This window comes from Callorhinus ursinus, unplaced genomic scaffold, assembly GCF_003265705.2.
Source record: "Callorhinus ursinus isolate GAN/ISIS: 27379988/994484 unplaced genomic scaffold, GSC_fseal_2.0 scaffold74, whole genome shotgun sequence".
NCBI classification, from domain to species: Eukaryota; Metazoa; Chordata; class Mammalia; order Carnivora; family Otariidae; genus Callorhinus; species Callorhinus ursinus.
The window spans coordinates 1,712,771-1,732,766 of NW_027397136.1; the positions used below are offsets into that span (position 1 = coordinate 1,712,771).

A 19,996-nucleotide genomic window follows, 5' to 3' on the forward strand; every position below is an offset into this window, starting at 1 on the left:
GCCAAGCTGTGGCTTGAAAGAAGTCAGAACTGCTCTAGCAACTAGAAACCCCTTTTCAACCTCGCACACTCTGTTCCGCACCCCCCAAATTCCTACTGTAATGTCACAACAAAGTTCGCTGGCTGTCCCCATCCCCTCTTTCCCTCCACCTATGTAACCTCCCCCCTCATTTGCAAGAAAGAAAATAGCAACATGCAACTCACACTGGGAGGTCTTGTGAGGCCGGGGCTTGCATGCTGGTGTTATTCTTTTTTAAAAATACAGCTTTATGGAGGTATAATTTACATACCATAAAAGTCACCCATTGTTAAGTATACGACTCAGTGACTTTTAGTACAGTTATACAGCTGTGCATCCAGCTTCAGAACACCTCCATCACTCTGCAGTGGGATTTTAAAAATCCAGTCCCTCTAGCAGTCTCTGCACCCAGCAACCTCCACTCTAGTTCCGGAGTAAGTCCAACACAACCCCTCATGGTCCCACCAGCCAGGCCACCGCCACCGAGTACGGGCTTCACAGACCCAGACAGCAGCCAGCCCAGGCTCCTCTCTCTGTGCAGCACCCCCCACCCCCTCCCCGTGCTGCTGCTAATCCCCCAGGGAGCTCAGCCCAGAGGGGCTGGGGCAGAGACTAAACGCAAACTCTCTACCCACCTTCCCCACTGCTTTTGCCTAGATCCCACCAAAGCCTCCCTGTCTTCAGAATAAGACACAGATCCTTTTTTTTTTTTTAAGTTACAGATGAAGTGTGAAGCTGCCTGGGTTTCAAGAGGCCCATGCTGGGAGAGGGAGGTGGATACACCGAGAAGGACAGCCCACGGAAGATGCTCCTGCTTTTCCAAGGGCCATTTGGGAGATACTTTGGCTTGTGTTTATTCTGACACGGTAAAGATTTCTTGCCTATTAAGAGACAAGGTCACGCCTCAGAAGGCCTCGCGGACTGCAGGGAGTGCTCTGCCTGCCGACTCTGGCCATGTCCTCCCTCAGAGCTCCCGGGCCAGCTCTGGAAACTGTCCCCAACGCGCAGCCCAAGCCGAGCCCTAAGACGCTGCAGCCTGGCTCGCACCACACCACCTTACCCAATATGGAGCTGGGCCTAACTGTCCCAACTGGGGAACACGGCGGAGAAGTTTAAAATGCGCCTCAGATTCAGTTGCTGAGGGGGCTAAAGAAAATGTCAAAGGTTAAAAAGCAAAAGAATACAGCAGTGATGCCATCAGCAGCCAGCAATAAGGGAAAGGAGAATTTGGTAACCTTCCTGCTTCTTTGAGGAACGATCTCATCAGACAGTCCGCTAATTAGAGAAAGGTGCTGATGACGGGGAAAGAGGCGTTGGTGGGAATCACATGAAAAGTTATGGTGTCTCTGCGGGGGAGGGGGAGAGAGACAGGATTTTCCTATGGCCTGTGGCAGAGGCACCCGGGACTGCCCTGATTTTGCCAACTGCATTCCAGAGCTCTTTTCCTCCCATGCCCAGACAGAGCAACGGCCTCTGTAATGACTTCACGCTCGGCCAAAAGTAAACATGCTCCGCGCTTTTTCCGTGGACAAATTCTAACCCCGAATTGCCAGCACTGGCTTCCCAACAATCCAGATGGAAAGCCGCCTTTCCCAAGAAAAGAAAACCTTTTCAACTAAATAATGCATCTTGGCTGCAAAAGGAAACTTTCCTAAAAGCTTCCTAGAAATTGTTTCTCGTGCAGTGATACTACAGATCACCTGAGCAAACCTTACCAATGGGACACAGTCACTTAAAATAAATACAAAAATCATCCAAGAATAAAAGCTTGCTCCTGCAAACACCTGCACTTGCAACTTAAGCAGCACATTTTATAGCCCTCAAAATACACACACACACACACACACACACACACACACACACAGATCACCACCACCTAACTGTAATATTCTTTCTGAAAACAGGCTGTGATAAGACAGGTGCTGATTTGAATAAAGAGCAATAGCACTTGAGATCTGAGCTCGGCAGCACCTCTGCTCGTGTCAAATGCACATCTCACTTCTCCCCACATTCCACCTTGAATCCATGTGATCCAAGCTCGGTTCTCCCCCGAGGGGGAGAAGCAGACAGAGACGGGATGGTGCACTTACCAGGTTGGAATTGGTGGCATTGGAGTCATCTTCTGGAAAGGGAATATAGATCGCTAAGGCCACACAATTGGCAAAAATAGTCAGTAAAATAATTATTTCAAATGGTCTGAGGAAGGGAGTTAAGGAAGTCAATGCCACAGAAAGCACAAGTGAAACAAACATACATATATATTTTTTTAAATGAATCAAAGATTCATAAGAATTTTGTTTAAACAATACATTCCAAGCCCCTTGTATTCTGAAAAGAAACATATGCCTTTTTAAGTGCTTCTAATGGGTCCCCGCCAAATTTTTTCCTAATATGTCAAAAGCAGTGGAGGCCAGTCGCGTGCCAGAGTAAACACAGATTTCTAAAAACTTTTTTTCTTCTTCTTTTATTTATTTAGATTGCATTGGACTTCATTTTCCCCCCTGTGTGCTTGGGGTTGCCTCTACAGAGCAGGGCCTGCTCCAGTCGGAACAGACCGGCCCCCAGACACTCCTCCTCTCGTGGTTTCCACGCTGCCCCCCGGGGGACTTGAGCTGGGGGCAGGAGAGGTGAGACAGATTTAAGGCAGACTTGACGTCAAGATTTTTCATTGAAATTTGGAGATTTACTTTTGATCTTTTAATCTGAAGTTTAGAGTGGTTATTGTTTTTTTCTTCTACTTTATTTCCTGACACCTTCCACAGAACCTGACGATGGCTGGAGGCTCTGGACCCTCAAGAGCATGGCAGCCCGTGTACTGTGCCTTCAGGGCAGGGCAACCATCTTCCCTCCAAGGCACAGCTCCATGTGGAATACCTTAACCCTCTTCAGTCTGCGGAGGCCCTGCCTTCGGTGGGCAAGGTTTACGTTCTAGGACCTCCTGACTTGCGTTGGTGTGTGCTAGGATCTAGAGGGATAAGCCAGCTTCACTCACCAGCAGCAGTGCACTCAGTGAGGCTCTTGTGCCCAGATTTCTTTACCAAAATATCAGGCAAAACACATTCTCCAGAGAAAATGTTATATGAGTTGATATGATAAGGGTCCTTCTACTCTGCACCTACAACTAAAGGCCAGAAAGGAGAAGCTTCAGAGGAAGGCCAGTTTATGCTCTTTGGGCCCCAGCTTCCCCTGGTTCCCCAATACTGCCAACTTGTCAGCCTCGTCCGTGGAGCCTGACAAGATGAGGAAGGGAAAGAGGATGGAAAACCCTGGAAGAAGGGACCAACTTCCTCTCCCAGGGAAACCTCCTCACCAAGTTAATGAATTGAAGCAGAAGAGAGACCTTAGAGATCATCTCGTCCAAACCTCTGAGGCCCAGAGAGCCTGAGAAACTTTCCCAAGACCCCACAGCAGGTACTTCCCATCAAGACGAGAACCCAGATTCCCTGAGCACAGAGTCCAGTGTTCATCCCCCTGCCGTGAATGGCCTCTGACCTGTGTTAATGACCTGGAAGGCATCTTAGTCATGGCTTTAGCTGGTGTGCTGGTCATGGATCCCCCTCGGTCCCACAGGCATAGACAAGGGTCCATTTACCAACACACTTCATGCAGATACAGAAAACAAAACCACCTCTCCCAGGTTCCAAGCTGACAAGGAGCAGGGCCAGGCCCAGAACCGGACCTACTGACTCATCTGCTCTGATATGCTGTGCTGCCCCGAGTTGGCCAAGGAAGCAGGGATGACACTGGTGGTGTTGATGACAGGGACAGCAGCAGGGAGGACAGTGGCTGACACCATGCGCTTACTCTGTGCCAGGCTCTGCTCTAAATGCTCCACACAAACACCCGAATGAGTATGCAGTTATCATCCCCATTTCTAACTGAGGAAGCAGAGAGGTGAAATGTTAACTTGCCCAACGTCACACAGCTTGTGGTAGGATGGGATTCAAACTCAGAAAGTCCGGTTCCAAAGTCGGAATTTGTAAGGACTACTTACTCTATGCTGATTTCTATGCTGACCTATCCTGAAGTTACCCTAAAGCATTTTTAGAAAATTCATACTTTAGACCTCCTACCATGAAACCCCTTCCCTCCTAGCCCTTTCCCACCTGCTTAGGAAAGTCCCATTCGGCCCAGGGGCTGGTTGGTTTCATTCCCGTCATCTGATCCCTTGTGCCCCGCCCCCCCTACCAGGGCTACAGCACCTCAGTTCAACCGAGTCAGACCTCAGGTACCTATCCTCAAACATCAACTCATTCCTTCCACCAAAGTGGGTGGCGGCTAAGCTTGGGGTGTTTCTTACACTATCACTTCTACATCCTCCCCCAATCCAGGCTATCCATCCATCATCTTATGCTAAAAGTCCCTGGCTACTGCGGAGACGATAATGTGTAAAGAAACCAATCAGGCAGATAAGAAAAGCCACAAGTGCAAGGTGGAGGAGATGCCAGGTAAGACCTGGAAACGTAGTGTGTCACCCTGTGACAGCCAGATCATTTTTTAAACTGTTTTTCCTTCTTAATGACAGCATCAGATTCCACTCTTTCAAGGAACACTGACGAGCGAGTACACCAGACCATCTCCTGATCTGTCCAACTACCCTTCCAAGGCAGTCTGGGAATGCCATCTGACTAGCAGTGCGGAGGCTGGGCCCGCTTCCTTCCCCGCGGCGGGGGAGGACCCATTCCGCCAGGTGGGCTGGCTGCAGCACCCCTCTGCCCAACCAGGGAAGCGGCTGAGCTCCACAGGTGGCACTGGGTCACAGCCTAGCTAACACTGCTGCTGACTCGGTCAACAGTCTTTTCATGAGTCCCTGCCTCGGGCCTCCTGTGGCTCTGTGACCAGTTTCCATGGACAGCATACCAGACACCGCCATTACAAAGCCCTGCTCTTCCACACTCCCCCTCCTGCCCTGTGTGCTGCTATCTGCCCTCTTCCCTTCCTCCCAGGCTAGTACGTCACCTGGCACTTCATTCTGCCTGCAGTGCTGCCTGTCAGGGAGCTGTCCGTCCCGGGAGGGGAAGACAGACTTGATGAAGTCAACTCATCCTCACGGAATACGTCCCCTGACGTGTTTTTCTGAGCATGCTTCCACAGGCATAGACTCCACAGCCCTCGCTGATACTTTGGTTACTGCCCACTAAAGATGAGGAAACGGAAGCTCTGGTGATTCCGATGACTTGTGACCACTCAGAACACAGGTGGCCGCGCCATGATGGGGCGTGGTAGTTCAGGCCCCAGATCTAGGTCCCTCCGTGTCCCAGTGGGCTGGCCGGTGTCCCCTGAAAGCCTACCCTAGTATGTCTCCTCTACACTACGGGTGCACAGGGAGTGGGACGCACATGGACTGGGACTTGGGGAACCTGGATTTGAAACCCAGCTCTATCAGTTGCAGGCTGTGTGATTTGGGTAAGATCTTCAGCTTCTCCAGGCCTTAGTGCCCTCCCCTTTGGGGGCGTCTGACCCACATGGCCCCCAGCTCTCCCACTGCATGGTTCTGATGGAGCTCTTATGACAGCAGCATGCTGGGGCTGCCCAGAGCCGAGCCTCTCACCCGGTCCTCTGGGACGGGAAGCACGCTTGGCCACTCAGGACAGATGGCCAGCTCTCCAGCCGCCACTCGGCTTACGCTGCTTTCTCTTAAAGTTACTTTTTGAGTTGAGGGGCTCAAACATTTATAGAACTGACATGTCTTGCTAAACAGAAGCTCTTCCCTCCCAAGCCATCTTCTTTTGCCTTTCAACCACTACCTACTAAGGCTTCTCAATCTTTCCATGGAAACTCATGAATGACATGGAACCCTCCTAACCTGAGCCCCAGGAGACATGGTAGGAGATGTGGTAGCACTGCCTGAATGAATTCTTATTATGAAGATGCCCAACACTAAGTACCAGAGTTCACCTGTCTGTCACTAATGTATGACCACGTGGGGCTCAATGTCATCACTGGGCAAAGTCAGGGGTGGACCTACTCATCTTGAAGCTCCTTTCGATCTCCACCACCCCACAATTCCAATGACGTTAAGGGGCCTGTAATTCCACAGTGAGAGCCTGGCCCTCCAAAGCCATTTTCTCTGAAGGGCCCACTCACTGGGTTCTATGCATACAATGTGGGTCTGTGTTTAAAACTCCCGGCCAGTGTTCTCCACTTCGGCTGCACATGAGAATCACCTGGAGAACTTTGACATATGCCTGCATGGGGCTCAGGCACCTGTATTTTGTTACAACTTTCCAGGCGATGCCAATGTGCAGCCAAGTTTGAGAACCACGAGCCAGGGTGGGTCACTGACCACGACCCTCTCGCACTTCTCGGGCTTCCTCCTCCTAGAGAGAGTGGAGGTCATGAAACTACGCCAGTGCCATGACACAGGAGCCAAAGAAGGCTATGGGGTATGTAACCACTATTCACCCAACACACCAGCAGATCCCTGGACAGGCTCGGCTAGGTGAGATGATACGACCTCTCAGGATCACTTTCTCAAATGCTGCTCATGGTATGAAAAAGATATATGAAAAAAAAAGACTCTGCTTGTTACTCCAGCAGATTCCTGGGCCCTATCCCCAGACATTCTGAGTCATTGAGTCTCGGGTAGCGCCTAAAACTCTGCATTTACATAGCGCCCCAGTGATGAAGACAGTCTGGGAGCGAGCCTGGGGCCAGCCCCACCCAGGGTCCCGGGGGGGACACTGCCCAAGCCAGAGCGCAAAGGATATTTCCATTCAACGATGCTGATGCACGCCCTCCGGATGGGGTTCTTCAGAGTCAGGCAGAGCAGGGCACGGGGCGGGCGCGTGGCCGTCGTGCTGCCCTGCTTCTTGGGTTTCCCGTACTGCTGCCGCTTCCGCTGTGTGGAGCTGACCGTGGAGATGGTCGCGTTGCCGGCGCTCCCCATCAGCTTGGCCTGCCGGGCCGCGTCGATGGCCGCCTGCCAGGACAAGGCCGCCCCCGGTGTAGGGATGTGCTCAGGGGCGAGCCCTGCAGCAGCATTGGCATTCATGTTGGCATGAGCAGGGCGCGGGCTCCCATAGTTGGAACCTGCAGGAGGAGAGGACAGAGGACAGCAGTTACTAGGGAGAAAGCAGGAGAGCTCGGAAAAGGAACACAGACTCGCAATTTTTTTTAAATCTTATTTCAAAACTATTGCAGCAAGAGCTTGGGCGGTGGTGCATGAAAACATGGATGTGTGCCGCTGAGCAAAAAGAGTCAGGGAAACTGTTCTTGTCCCAGTTCGGCTGTGTGACCCTGGATGTGTCGCTCCTCCTCTCCAATCTCACCGACTCATCGTAAGCAATCAGACATGAGATGTATGCATTACGGCATATACACATGGCACATGTATGGACCTGGAAACACGGAGCAAGTGAGAAAAGGAGGGCACAGAAAACCGTACATATGCAACATGATATACGTCACTTACATTTGTAAGAACACATACACATAAAGGAGGTGCATAAAATATAACAGAATGGTTGTTTAAAGAAAGTGAAGAGGGAAAAAGGAATGTAGGATATGGGGATAAAAGGGAAGAGTGAATGAATGAATGAATAAATGAATGGAGAGAGAATCATTGCACGAATCAATGATGACAAATGCACAATGAATTGAAGAGTGTAATTCACTCAAGTCTCTGTACCCAAGTTCCAAAAACCAAAAATAGTATAATGAAAGGAAGGCATTGGACCCAAGTTAGATCACATCCAGGTACCTCAAACCCATCTGGGCAATGAGTGTTGACTGGATAGGAGGGGGTCGGGGGCTGTGATGGTTTTACGTTATGTCAGCAAATCCTTTGACATCCCTCCCATTAAGAAAGAGGATCTATGTCCCTTCCTCCTGAAATGGGGTTGGTCTTTGGTGACCATCTTGGCCAAAAAGTACATAAGAAATGACAGTATGTGCACGCCCTGAGGCTGCCATGGGGTGAGGAAGCCCATACTAGCCAACACGGAAAGCCCACAAGCAGGGAGAGACTGCAAGACAGTCCCCAGCAGCTCCATCCACCATCTGACTGCACCCTCATGGGAGAGCCCAAGCAATTCCTGACCCCTAGAAACTGTGGGAGGCAGCCAGGTGCTTGCTACTATAAACCACTTTGTTTTGGGGTGATTCATTACATAACATTTGATATCCAGGAAAGGGAGCTGTGTATGGCAGGGATTGACAAGGGGAGGGTAGAGGGACACAGGGAGGAAACCTGTGCAGCAACCAGTGAAATCCAGAGTAGAGGCATCTGCATTTCTCTGGTATAAAGGCAACTGAAGCCTTCAAGACTGACCCTAAGACACTATGCATACTTGGTGGGCATTCCTCCGTCTGATTAGCTGGATGCCTCACCCTAGAATCCTACAAGGTTTACCCAGGATCAGCTCAGCCTGGGCCCAGACCTGAATGCCCCAGAACAGATTCATGGCCTTGAGACTTGTCACCTGGTTGGGTGCCATGGGATCAAGAGAAGCAGCAGAGAATGGGGTGATAGTGTGGGCAGTGAGCCTGGCATCTGATGCCAAATCAGTTGCCCAGAGAACCGTGGCTGGAGCAGCCACACCAGTTGCACATATGTAGCTTCCAAGGCTCCCCGCAAGGGCCCTCTCCTCTGCTCAGTGTACACACGGCTCTCCCAGGGAAGCTGCTGGGCCCAGAACAAACTGCCCCTTCCCTCTCCTCGCTGCAACTCACTAGTATTCAGATGAACACTTGGCACCTCTCCCAGCCACTCCCCCCTACTCTTATCTTGGACTGATCCTTCTATGTTTGACCTTCAAGATGACTTTTGCTCCCAGTGTGACCAGCTGTCTAGACCCTATCGCCTCCACCACCAGCCCTGTTGCCCTCAGCGCTGTCCCCCTCCCCCACCCAGGGGATAAGCAATGACCTGGCTTAGCCAGACAGAACTCAGAGACACTCTGTTCTAGAGATGGACTTTAACATCCTCACCAGGCTCCTGATGTAGCAAGACCCTGAGCTTTCTGGTTATATTACTTAAGTAACTTAGCTTAGGCTAACTCGAATTGGGTTTCTGTCCTTCGCAACTGAAAAAGACCTGACGAATATGCTTGTTCAACGCTACAAAGATTGTACCTGTCTGGGCTGTCATTTCTGCTGAATTCCAAAATCTATGTCCTTTCTGTCATCACACCCATGACAGACAATAAATAAGTTTCTACTCTTACACCAACTGATTGACACGACTGCACAAAATGCTGGACCCAAAGGATTCTGAGACTTCTCCACGTACAAGAGGAAAGTATGTCATGATAGCTTAGTGATGTCTGCCACGGGTACAAACGGTAGGGAATGCTATCACAGATGCCACGAATTTACCAGCCCTATGTGATACCACGATGAGCACATCAGGTCTTCTTTAGTACCGGATGGCCCATTGCCTTCCTGATCCCTGACAGTTGCCTCCTGCACTATTGCCATCTGGTCCCTGTAGCATTAGGGCCCCACGCCCACTCCCCAGGGCCTGGAAAATTGCCTCTGTGCTATACTCAATTCATGGCTATATTCTCAACATGACACACGCTCCTGTCTCACCATCTACTCCATTCACCCCCTTCCTTTCCTCTGCTCCAGCTGGTCCAAGCAGCTGCCGCACCCCCGGGGGGTAAAGTGTTTTACCCAGAATGTCAGGATCATAGAGAACCCAAACACTTCCTATGAGAAGTCCTCTCTCTCACATACCTTGCCATTGTCCTCCCTGCACTCACTGTGTGGATCCTAAGCATAAAGCTAGGAAGACCCTAATATGACTGGGGCCTTCGCTTTTCTTATGATACCCCAGAGGAAGGAATTAGAAGGCAGTATCTGAATTAATAAAGGCACCCGAAGCATCAGAACTGCTTCAGTAACCAGCAAGTGTTCGTATCTCCATTTAACACATAAGAAAACAAAGGAGTGTATGACTCATTAAAGGTCACAAAGTGAGACAATGAAAGATTTCTGCAGCACGCACAGGACTCACGGTTCACTGCTAAACTATACTCCGCCTCCTCAGAACTCACCCATGCGCCCCACATGCATACACACGTGTGTGCTCACATCCACAGCCACAAGAAAAGCATACGTCTCCTACTGGGTTTATGGGCCTTGAGGTTGAAGGGGCTGCTGCATTTCTAACCTAAGAACATCCTTTACGTTTGGCATAATCTTCACAGGAAGGAGTCCACTGTGTGAACAGCCTCTCCAGTAACCCTCAGGGCAGCCCTGGGATGAATGAAAGTGGAAGGTGTCCCCGTTTCTATGGGCTGTGTTGGAATGACCAGTAACCTGTGGCTTAATCTCATGTCTTACTGGGTTTGCTGGGAGCACTGGAACTCTCGTTTTGTCCATTCAATCTGTGATCTATAATTTTTCCTTCCTAGACTCCCTCCTTGCCCAGCACGGACAACACTTAATCAACTCTATTTTATTTCCTAGACTAACTTCTCTTCCCATACATAAAAGCAGCCTATGTCTTCAGCACTGTCAGCCCCTCCAGACCCCAAATCTCTTCTCACAAGCCCACAGCACCTCATACCTTCTTGCAGACTACTGTCTTCAAACCAATCTTTGGATTCATTCCCAAGCACTGTCTTCATCCTCCTCTCTCCTACTACTTGCTAGTTCCAAAAACCGAGCCATCCTGGAGTGTTTAGACAATGCTTTGGAAGAAGGCAGGAAGCACTGGCATGAGAACACATCCATGGCCTCAGAAAGGCTGCGTGAAGGGTGTGTCCTATGCACCCTGAGGTGGTGACATGGAGAGCAAGGTGACCAGGGCTCCGCAGAGCCAAGATGTGGTTCTAAAAGCCAGGTCCTGGCAGGCTGACTTCTGAGCCACCCTGCACCATGGGTGACCTTCTTTATGTTCCCAGAGCACAAGGACCTCTTTGGAGCACTCCATCTGGAGAAAGCACATACAAAGAAGCCCATGGGGAAAAATGGAATGTCAACCTCTCCCTAGCCAAAGAACAAAAAAACAACCTCCATTATTTTGGTCCTGGAAGCTCTGAGCACTGCTACAGCCATGTGACCTGACTAAGGGCACTGCCATGGTAAACACGGAGTCACACACAGGCGATACAGGTGCGGCCCCTCCGGGTTAGCCTCCCACTGGGGCTGTGCTTCAGGGCCCAGCTTAGCCTCCCCTTCTCCCAGCAATCTCCCCTCATCCCCTGGGATGGCTCCCTACCCAGACCCGAGGCTCTTTTAGTATCTCCAGGTCCCACTCAGGAAGGGGGCACCACTATCCAAGAATCCCAGGAATGGAAAATAACCACCTTCGGTTCAATGCTTTTGAACCCAGAGCAGTGCCATGGAGGAAGGGCAAGCAGCCTTGTGTCCCTGATGGCTTTTGTTAGCATGAAATAACCACCCAATGCAAAGAGACCAATTTTCAAATTATAAAGCTGATTCAAAGCTCTGTCTCCTGGCTGCCAGCTGAAAAGATGCCACCATTTAAGCCTGCTCTGGCTCCTGCCTTTACTAAACTATTTTTACTGGTATTCTTGTCCCTGAATGAGCCCCAGAGCAGCGGCTCAGCAGATCAGGCCACATACAAACAGGTGGATGCCCACAGTGGCGACCTCGCCCTCACACAGAAGAAAATGATTCCCATTTGTCAAATGGCCCAGCTCGCCTGACTTCAGAGAGCAGCTCCCTCCTCCTGCACACAGGGGCTGCTGCTTCTCCAAGGGACCAGGACGAGGGCAACACCCCTGTACAGACTGGTCAGCCACAGGTCATTCTGCTCTGCAAGGTCCTAGGAAAGAGTCCAAGTCCGGAGGCAGTGGCTTCTGCTTCCTTGGTATCCCTGTGAGTAAGGCGTGGAGCTGGGGACCTGGAAGGTGTTCGGTGATGAAAAAGTGGATTTCATTTTCCCTTTAATCCATCTCCATACATGCACCTGATCCAGGGCCTTATTGCAGAAGACGTTCAGTATCTACTTGCTAACAACAGCAATATGATGATGTCATGATAAAGATGAAGGCGGGTAACAGTTAAACACTAGAAACTGAGGGAGTCAGCCCATCTATGCCCTAAAGCATGGGCTTCTTCAGGCTCTTCCACTTACTTCTGGGACAGGGTTGTGGGGGAGATTTCTGAAGGAAGAGGTTGTGAGCCATGACTTCCTTCTCCCCCACCACTCCCTAGTCCAGGTCTCCACCTGTTTCTTGCCCAGAATGCTGCAGTGGCCCCCTGACATTTCTCTCTCTCTCTTTGCCTATCCCCAATCCAATCTCCATGCAGCAGCCAGAGTGACCTTTTAGAAATAGAAATCATAAATCAGGTCCTGTCATTCTCCTAGATAAATCTCTTCAAAATCTGGACTTGTTGCCATGACTTATGAAGCCCACATAGGCGCTGGCGCCGGTCACTTCTCTGAGCTCATCTCATTCCCCTCTCAGCCTGGTCCAATGCAATCCTCACATATGAGCCTAATTTCACTCCTCCAAAATGCTCACTTCTTAAATGCTGCAGTACCTTTGCATGTACTTAGAATGTTATTCCCTCTGCTTTTAGCTTAGTGAGTCCTTCTCTCACCTCAGGTTTGGGCTTAAATAATTCCTTCTCAAAACCCCTGACCTGGATCCTCTAATGTAAATATGCACAGTTCAAAGACTGGCTGCCAGTGGGCGCCCCATCTCCCTGCCTCCATACTACCCTTGAATAGAGATGCCCAAACTCCCGGCACGATAAAGAGATCCCCAATTAGCCCTGTGTGTAGAGAAAAGTACAGTGCTACAGATGAACTTCGACAGCAAAACCTCCCTCTTAGCCTTAGCACCTTCATCTGGGCACAAGGGAGGTCACAGCTAAAGATGAGACTTTGTACCCACAACTGCAACGCAAATCAATTTACGGAGAGCAAGAAGCAGCAGTTCACACTGGGCAGGGAGAGAACGGAAAATGCATTTCCTCCTAACGTCCTAACCACTCTCTCACTTAGCAATCTCTCCAGTGCAAAGGAAATGCTTTCTCTCAGGCCAGGGTGTCACCTGAGACCTTTGTAGAAGCCCATTCCGCTTTTGCTGTCTGTAATTTCACTGTGGTGACCAGGGGCCTCCATTCTCTTTTAGAGTGTAGCAGCCAACCTGAAACAGAAACTGTGCTTTCTCTGCCCATTAAAGGCCAAAATGACTAGAAAGCAGGAGGCCATTAATCTTATCTATCCAGAGTGTTACAGAGATAGCTGGGAAACTCAAACAGGGAAGATTCTCTCTCCTGGTCTTAAGATACCCGAGGCCCTATCTGTCTTAAGCCCAGTGGTGCCCATGCAGAGAGGGATCAGCTCTGGCTCACCCCCATGGGGCAGATGGGGTAGACCAGCAGACTAACTCAGCAGCTCTTCCAACCTCCTTCTGCTGTGCCTGCCTGTCCTACAGATGCCAAAGAGCTAAAAACTCTAATTTCCAACCTTCCTCATAGCTGGACTTCCTGATGTGGCTATGGAGTTTGGCCAACTCAAATGAATGAAACTAAGTCTGGTGGGGAGAGCATCTATTTCACTGCTACAAGGCCGGTGAGGCTCTGGCGATGCTTTCCCAATGACTGGAACGTGGATAAGGGGGTGTGATCCTGGAGCCAGCTCTTGGGCTTCCAGATTCCCCAGCTTCCTAATTATACCAGAGTCTCGGTCCCCTTGGTGGGCCAGCTCTACAGCCTTATTCCGGGAGTCATTCCTAGAGGTCTGACCTAGATCCTGCTCTCCCAACCCTTCCAATGATTTGTAAGCCCTTAAATTCCTGTATTAACTATGTTTCCTCTCAAAAAGACTATGTCAGTGTCTACTGTAGGTCTGAACTCTGACTGAGACATATGGTCTATAGCCTCACTGCCTAATAGAACATCTACAGTGATGAAAATGTTCTATTCATTCTTCGATGCCCAATATGGTAGCCACCAGCCATTGCTGACTCTTAAGCACTTGAAATGTAGCAAGTGCAACTACAGAACTACATTTTAAATTTTATTTAATTTCAATTAATTTACATATAAATAGCTACAGATGGCTAGTGGCTATCATACAGGACAGCACAGGCCTACATTAAGAGGAAGTCCTAATGGAAAAAGCATGATTTGTGATGGAACTTTTCAAAACAAGCAATCAAGAACCAATTCAGATGCTGATAGGTGGGTGGATTTTCTGATCAGGAAATAACCACCCTATGCAAAAAGGCATGTGTTCAAAGCATAAGAGAGTCTGAGACCCAACAAACAACATTAGAAACAAAAAGTCATTTTTCAGTGGCTAATCCTCTTGGCAAATGAACAGAAACTAATGATCCCAAGGGGCAGATGGGGAAGCTGAATCTTCCCCCCAACCTGAGTAGGTCTTAAGAGATCCCCAGGACATCCCAGCTGACGTGGAACCCTCTCCCCAGACCGAGCACCCAAAGGGTCTTCGCAGTGTGTCACATCTGCTGCCTCTACCTCTCACTGGAGACATTTCACACTCTTTTCGACAGCATTCTCGTCCACTCTTCCCTCACCCTTCTACAAACACTGATCATGAAAGAAGCAGATGCTCAGAACAGACCCTTGGCCACAGCAGTCAAACCTGCTCCGAAACAAAGACAAGGACCCAAGGATATCTGTGGCCATTCCCCCGACTAAATCATTCAGACACTGCCTTAAATAAAACCATGTCTTTCCTGTTCTACACCCTACTCCTCTCTAATGACAGGGCCAAAGCAAAGAACCTGGAGTATTTCAGAAGCCCAAGCTGACAGGAAGAGTGGTCAAGCTACTGTCATTCACACCTTCTAGTGATCCAGCAAACTAAATCTTTTCTCTGTTCTTCACAGGGCAGCTAGTCACAAGGAGAGAAAGAAAGGAAAAGGAAACCTCTGAGGGACTCCCATGGAAAGAAATAGATGCAGTCCTGACTGAGGTCAGATACCAGCTAGAAAAACAGAAAGCCTTCTGGATGCCAATGTCTGGGACAGGCAGGAAGAGTGCCACAAGCCTGGCACAACATTGACCAAACACTGGCTCCTGGTCTCCTTGGCAATGACTAATGAGTGCCTGAGAGGGGTTACCCTCTGGTATGTGGGCCCTTCTTCTATTCTCCCAGTGATCTGTAAGCTCCTTGAGAGCAAGACCCAGCTTTGTGGCCTCAGAAACCCAGCAGACTGTCACCTAGTAGGTGCTCAAAACACATTTGCCATGTGGAAGTTCTTTTGCAGAATTTTTATTTGGCCTTCAGAGATTTCTATACAGAAGTTTACAGAGATGATGTTATTCAATTATTTTAGATTAGAATGTCATATATGTGTGTTTCTTTCTTTCTTTAGAAAAAGAGGGAGTGCGCAAGTGGAGGGGCAGAGAGAGAGGGAAAGAACCTTAAGCAGACACCCTGCTGCGTGCAGAGGCCAAGAGGGGGCTTGATCCCACAATCCTGAGATCATGACCTGAGTGAAAATCAGGAGTCTGACACTTAACTGACTGAGCCCCTTCTGTGTTTATTTCATATGTTAGGTGAATATTTGTTTCTTATCTCCCAGCAGAAGGGAAGCCCCAGGAAGCAGGCACCTTTGTCTATTTTGTTCACCACTGTATTCCCCAGAGTCCAGAACAGCCTGGACTATGGTGTGTGTCCAACAAAGATGTGTTGAACAAATGATTGAATATCTCAAAGTGTAATTGTCCCATTACATTTTTTTCCCATGACATTTTTAATTACTTCAACTTCTTGCCCCAAGACATAGAGGGTTTTGCTGCTTTGGCCCCATTTTATTGGTAGGAAAAGAGACCTGGAGTCTCTGCACCTCTCCCAATCACCAGAACGAGAACCTATGAGGCAGCACCATCTTGGGAGGACAGTTTTTAGTATATCCAGTGGTCCCAACCTCCTTCCTTCTCACCACCTGGGAGGATGGGGTGACACAGGAAGACTCACTTGGCTAATCCTCAGCTGCCCACATACTGCACCCAGTGAAGTGGGCAGAGCACCCTTGGGAACCAGCAGTAATTCCTGACTCCATTCTCTGCCTGTGAATGCCCAGCCACACTGCCACAGAGGAATGGCATATGGCAGCGCAGCCCTGCTGAGGCTCAGAGCTCACAGATTCAGACCCTCCAGGCCAGGAGAGGTTCTGTTCTATGGGAGAGAAGGTCTGACTGTGCCTGGAGCCTCTTCAGCCCTGCTGGGGGCAGGGGAAGCTGAACTCCAGAACCCTGCCCAGCTGGAAGCATGCGCTGATCAGACCTGTAGGGAAAGCAATTTAGCACACCTAATGAGAGTCTTTAAGGAATTCAATCATTCGGGGACGCCTGGGTGGCTCAGTCCTTTAAGCGTCTGCCTTCAGCTCAGGTCATGGTCCCAGGGTCCTGGGATCGAGCCCCACATCGGGCTCCCTGCTCTACGAGAAGCCTGCTTCTCCCTCTCCCACTCCCCCTGCTTGTGTTCCCTCTCTCGCTGTGTCTCTATCAAATAAATAAATAAAAATCTTTAGAAAAAAAAAAAGGAAATCAATCATTCCACTACCCTTCTCAGAAGCTACCCAAGACTTCAGCAAAGCAACATACCCGGGTATTCACCACAGTGTAAATTATACCAACACCTAATTGAAAATCACCTACAAGCCCATCACAGGGGGACTGGCCTATGCACGTCCACATAATAGAATTTTAGAAGCCATAAAAATTATGTTTTGAAAAACAATATAGAAAAAAATTTCACATGATATTAAGCAACAGAAACAGGGCCCAAAAATATATGTACTGGACTTTAAAAATTGGACCCCAATTTTTAATTTTTTTAAGATTTTATTTATTTACTTGACAGAGAGAGACACAACAAGAGAGGGAACACAAGCAGGGGGAGTGGGAGAGGGAGAAGCAGGCTTCCCGCGGAGCAGGGAGCCCAATGCGGGGCTCGAACCCAGGACCCTGGGATCATGACCTGAGCTGAAGGCAGACGCTTAATGACTGAGCCACCCAGGTGCCCCGGGCCCCAATTTTTAAAAAGACACTTATTTTTCCATGGAAGAAAGACTAGAAGGAAATACACAGAAATATTCCTAGCGGTTCAACTATACTTCAGTCTTTTAAAAAGTCATCTTTCTAGATCAAGAGCATGAAAAAAGGATTTAAGATCTCTATTGTTTTTACTAAACTTGAAAGGAAAGCACACTTATTGTTGAAAAACAGAAAAGTCCAACAATTTAAAAATGTATATCTTAGAAAGTCCTCTACCTCAGAAAAAGCACCATTGATAGACTTACGTGTCATTTAGATTTTTTTAAATTTTTTTTAGAGAGGGGCAGAGGGAGGAGAGAGCATCTTTTTTTTTTTTAAGATTTTATTTGAGAGAGAGAGACAGTGACGGAGATAATGAGAGAGAGCACACAGGTGGGAAGGAGAGGTAGAAGCAGGCTCCCCACTGAGCAGGGAGCACGATGCAGGGCTTCACCCCAGGACCCGGGATCATGACCTGAGCTGAAGGCAGACATGTAACCCATTGAGCCACCCAGGTGCCCTGTGTCTATCTAGATTTTTGTCCTGTAAATGGCTAGAATAAAAATTTACAAAAATGGTAGGAAGGAAGAAGGGAGGGAGGGAGAGAGGGAGGGAAGGAAGGAAGGAAGGAAGGAAGGAAGGAAGGAAGGAAGGAAGGAAGGAAGGAAAGAGGAAGGAAGGATGGAAGGAAGGAAGGAGGGAGGAAGAAGGAAGGAGGAAGGAAGGAAGGGAGGAAGGAAGGAGGAAGGGAGGAAGGAGGAAGGAAGGAGGAAGGAAGAAGGAAGGAAGGAAGGAAGACTAGTGGTTATCTTCAGGTAGCCACATTTATTTGCAGAGAAGCAGTTTAGCCTAGAACTCAGGGCCATGGACTTGGAAACCAGGCAGTCTAGATGCAAATTCTAGTTCTGCTAGTCACTACTTGTGTGGCTGGAACGGTCACCTCACCTCTCATACCCTAGAAGGTATGAACAGGTATGTGTATGCATCCTAGAGAAAGACACCAGGACCCCTGGGTTCGGGCCCCAGGTCCGAGGGGTGCCATCCATATCAGCACCAGTCCTTCAAAGAAGCTGCAGCAGAATGAGACACTGGAAGGAGGGAGGGCATTTCCTACGGCTGGAGCACAACCTCCCAGCATCAGAGCCCAGGCCGCTGACCCCGTGACTGTCACTCCTACCACCACCCACACTGCTGAGCACCAAGGGATACACACTTCTCAGTTTGCTCATCTGTAAAATACAGATAAGAATACATTCCTCACAGGACAATAGTAAAGACTAAATGAGATTAGGTCTATGAAAGTACTCCCAAATATAAAGACACTTAATAAGAATCCTTCCACAGATGTCCACATATAAAGCCTCAAGGCACCAAAGAATACCTCATTACCAATGAAGTAAAATAAAATATGAAAGCTGTTTTATAAAAAAAAAAAAAACCTTTTTTTCCAGAAGCACACCCTCCACGTTAAGCAACCATCTCGTGAAAACTGTTATATCTCACACACAAATTTAATTGTGTCCGTTTGTGAAAAAGTGAATCTATCCAGAGAATTCAGAATACAGAAGATTCCAGAGATCATTGAAAACAGTGATCCATTTTGCAAGGAACCCCCCTCTTGGTGAAAGGCTCTGAGGTTCTTTTTCCATTAGCCGTGGGCTTGCACTGTGTGCATGTGCATGGGGGGGGCTGCACATATTTACACACTAAAAACATAATGCACGCAAACACCCGTACACAGCCCATTTGTCCTCCTGATGTCTCTAATTCTCATTAGGGTGGGACAAAAGAAAGACATTAGCTTATTCCTCTGCACTCGCAGGCTACTTAATAGCAATGCTTTGTATAAAGCATAATGCTTCTTTCATTTGGAAACGTCAAAGCCATTTATCTCATTAATCCCCACAAAACCTCTGCCAGAGAGCAGGCAGACAAGAAGGTGGAAGGCAACGAAAAAATAAGCAAGTCCCCCCGAGACTGCTGTTCCTTGGTAAACATTAAGCTTCAAAGAGCTATGAGGGCATCTCGACTGTTTCCCGAGTTTGGTGAGAGAAGAACCAGACCAGAAGTCAAGACAGCCGAATTCCAGTCCCCACTTCAACACCCATTTTTGTTCTGTGTGAGTCAGACACATCACTTTCCTTCTTTGGCCTTTGGTTTCCTCCTCTTGAGAATGAGGAGGCTCAACCAAACACCACGAGAGGTCTCCTAGCCCCGAGCCTCAGGTCCAGAACTCTTGGGTCTCTTTGCCCCCATCACCCCTCCCCAGCCAGTCGAACTCCTCCTGAGTTCCTCAGTGCCCAGATCTCCTCCCCATAGACCTCAAAGATCAGGGCCAAGAAAGTTGGCCTGACATCCAGCTCCATCTGCTCCCGGGCTGGGCTCCTGGCTCGAGTGTGTGCTCGGCCATCCTCAGAGGCTGCCTCCAAATCTGCTCACAGGGCAAGGCCAACCGAAGGGGCCACTCAGTGAGGAAGGGCAACAGAGAGAATAGGACCCTCCAGCCCTTGTATTGTTTCTAATTTATTATTCCAGGGTTTCCCAGTGACCCCTGGGGGCTCCATGTGGTTTGCATGGAAGTCCTCAGAGCCAGAGAGAGCCCTTCACCTCCCCCCACTGGGACAGTATTATCAAAAAAATATCAGAAAATGGCAAGTGTTGGCAAGGACGCAGAGGAAGGACGACCCTTGTGCGCTGCTGGCGGGAACGTAAAATGGTACAATGGTTATGGGAAGTAGTCTGGAGGTTCCTCAAAAAATTAAACACAGAATTACCGTATGATGCAGCAAGGCCACTTTTGAGTCTATACGCGAAAGAACCGAAGGCAGGGACTCGAACAAATACTGCGCACCAAGGTTCAGAGCCGCATTATTCACCGTGGCCAAGAGTTGGAAACAGCCCGAGTGTCCGCTGACAGATGAATGAATAAACAAAACGTGGCCTATACATACAATGGCCTGTTATTCAGTCTTAAAAAGGAAAGAAATTCGGACACAGGCTGCAAAATGGATGAACCTTGAAAACATGATGCTAAGTG

The 19,996-nt window shown here is 49.0% G+C and overlaps 1 protein-coding gene across 1 annotated transcript in view; it reads right to left on the reverse strand.

The window, feature by feature from the left end:
- CACNA1C (calcium voltage-gated channel subunit alpha1 C) overlaps window positions 1–19,996 on the reverse strand; it is a 649,850-nt gene that overhangs the window by 587,086 nt on the left and 42,768 nt on the right. Inside the window, exons 2-3 of the mRNA XM_073887000.1 lie at window positions 6,728–7,050; window positions 2,109–2,213 (exon numbers count right to left, since the gene is read on the reverse strand). Coding sequence (XP_073743101.1) covers window positions 2,109–2,213; window positions 6,728–7,050 — 428 coding nt within the window. The remainder of the gene's footprint in view (window positions 1–2,108; window positions 2,214–6,727; window positions 7,051–19,996) is intronic.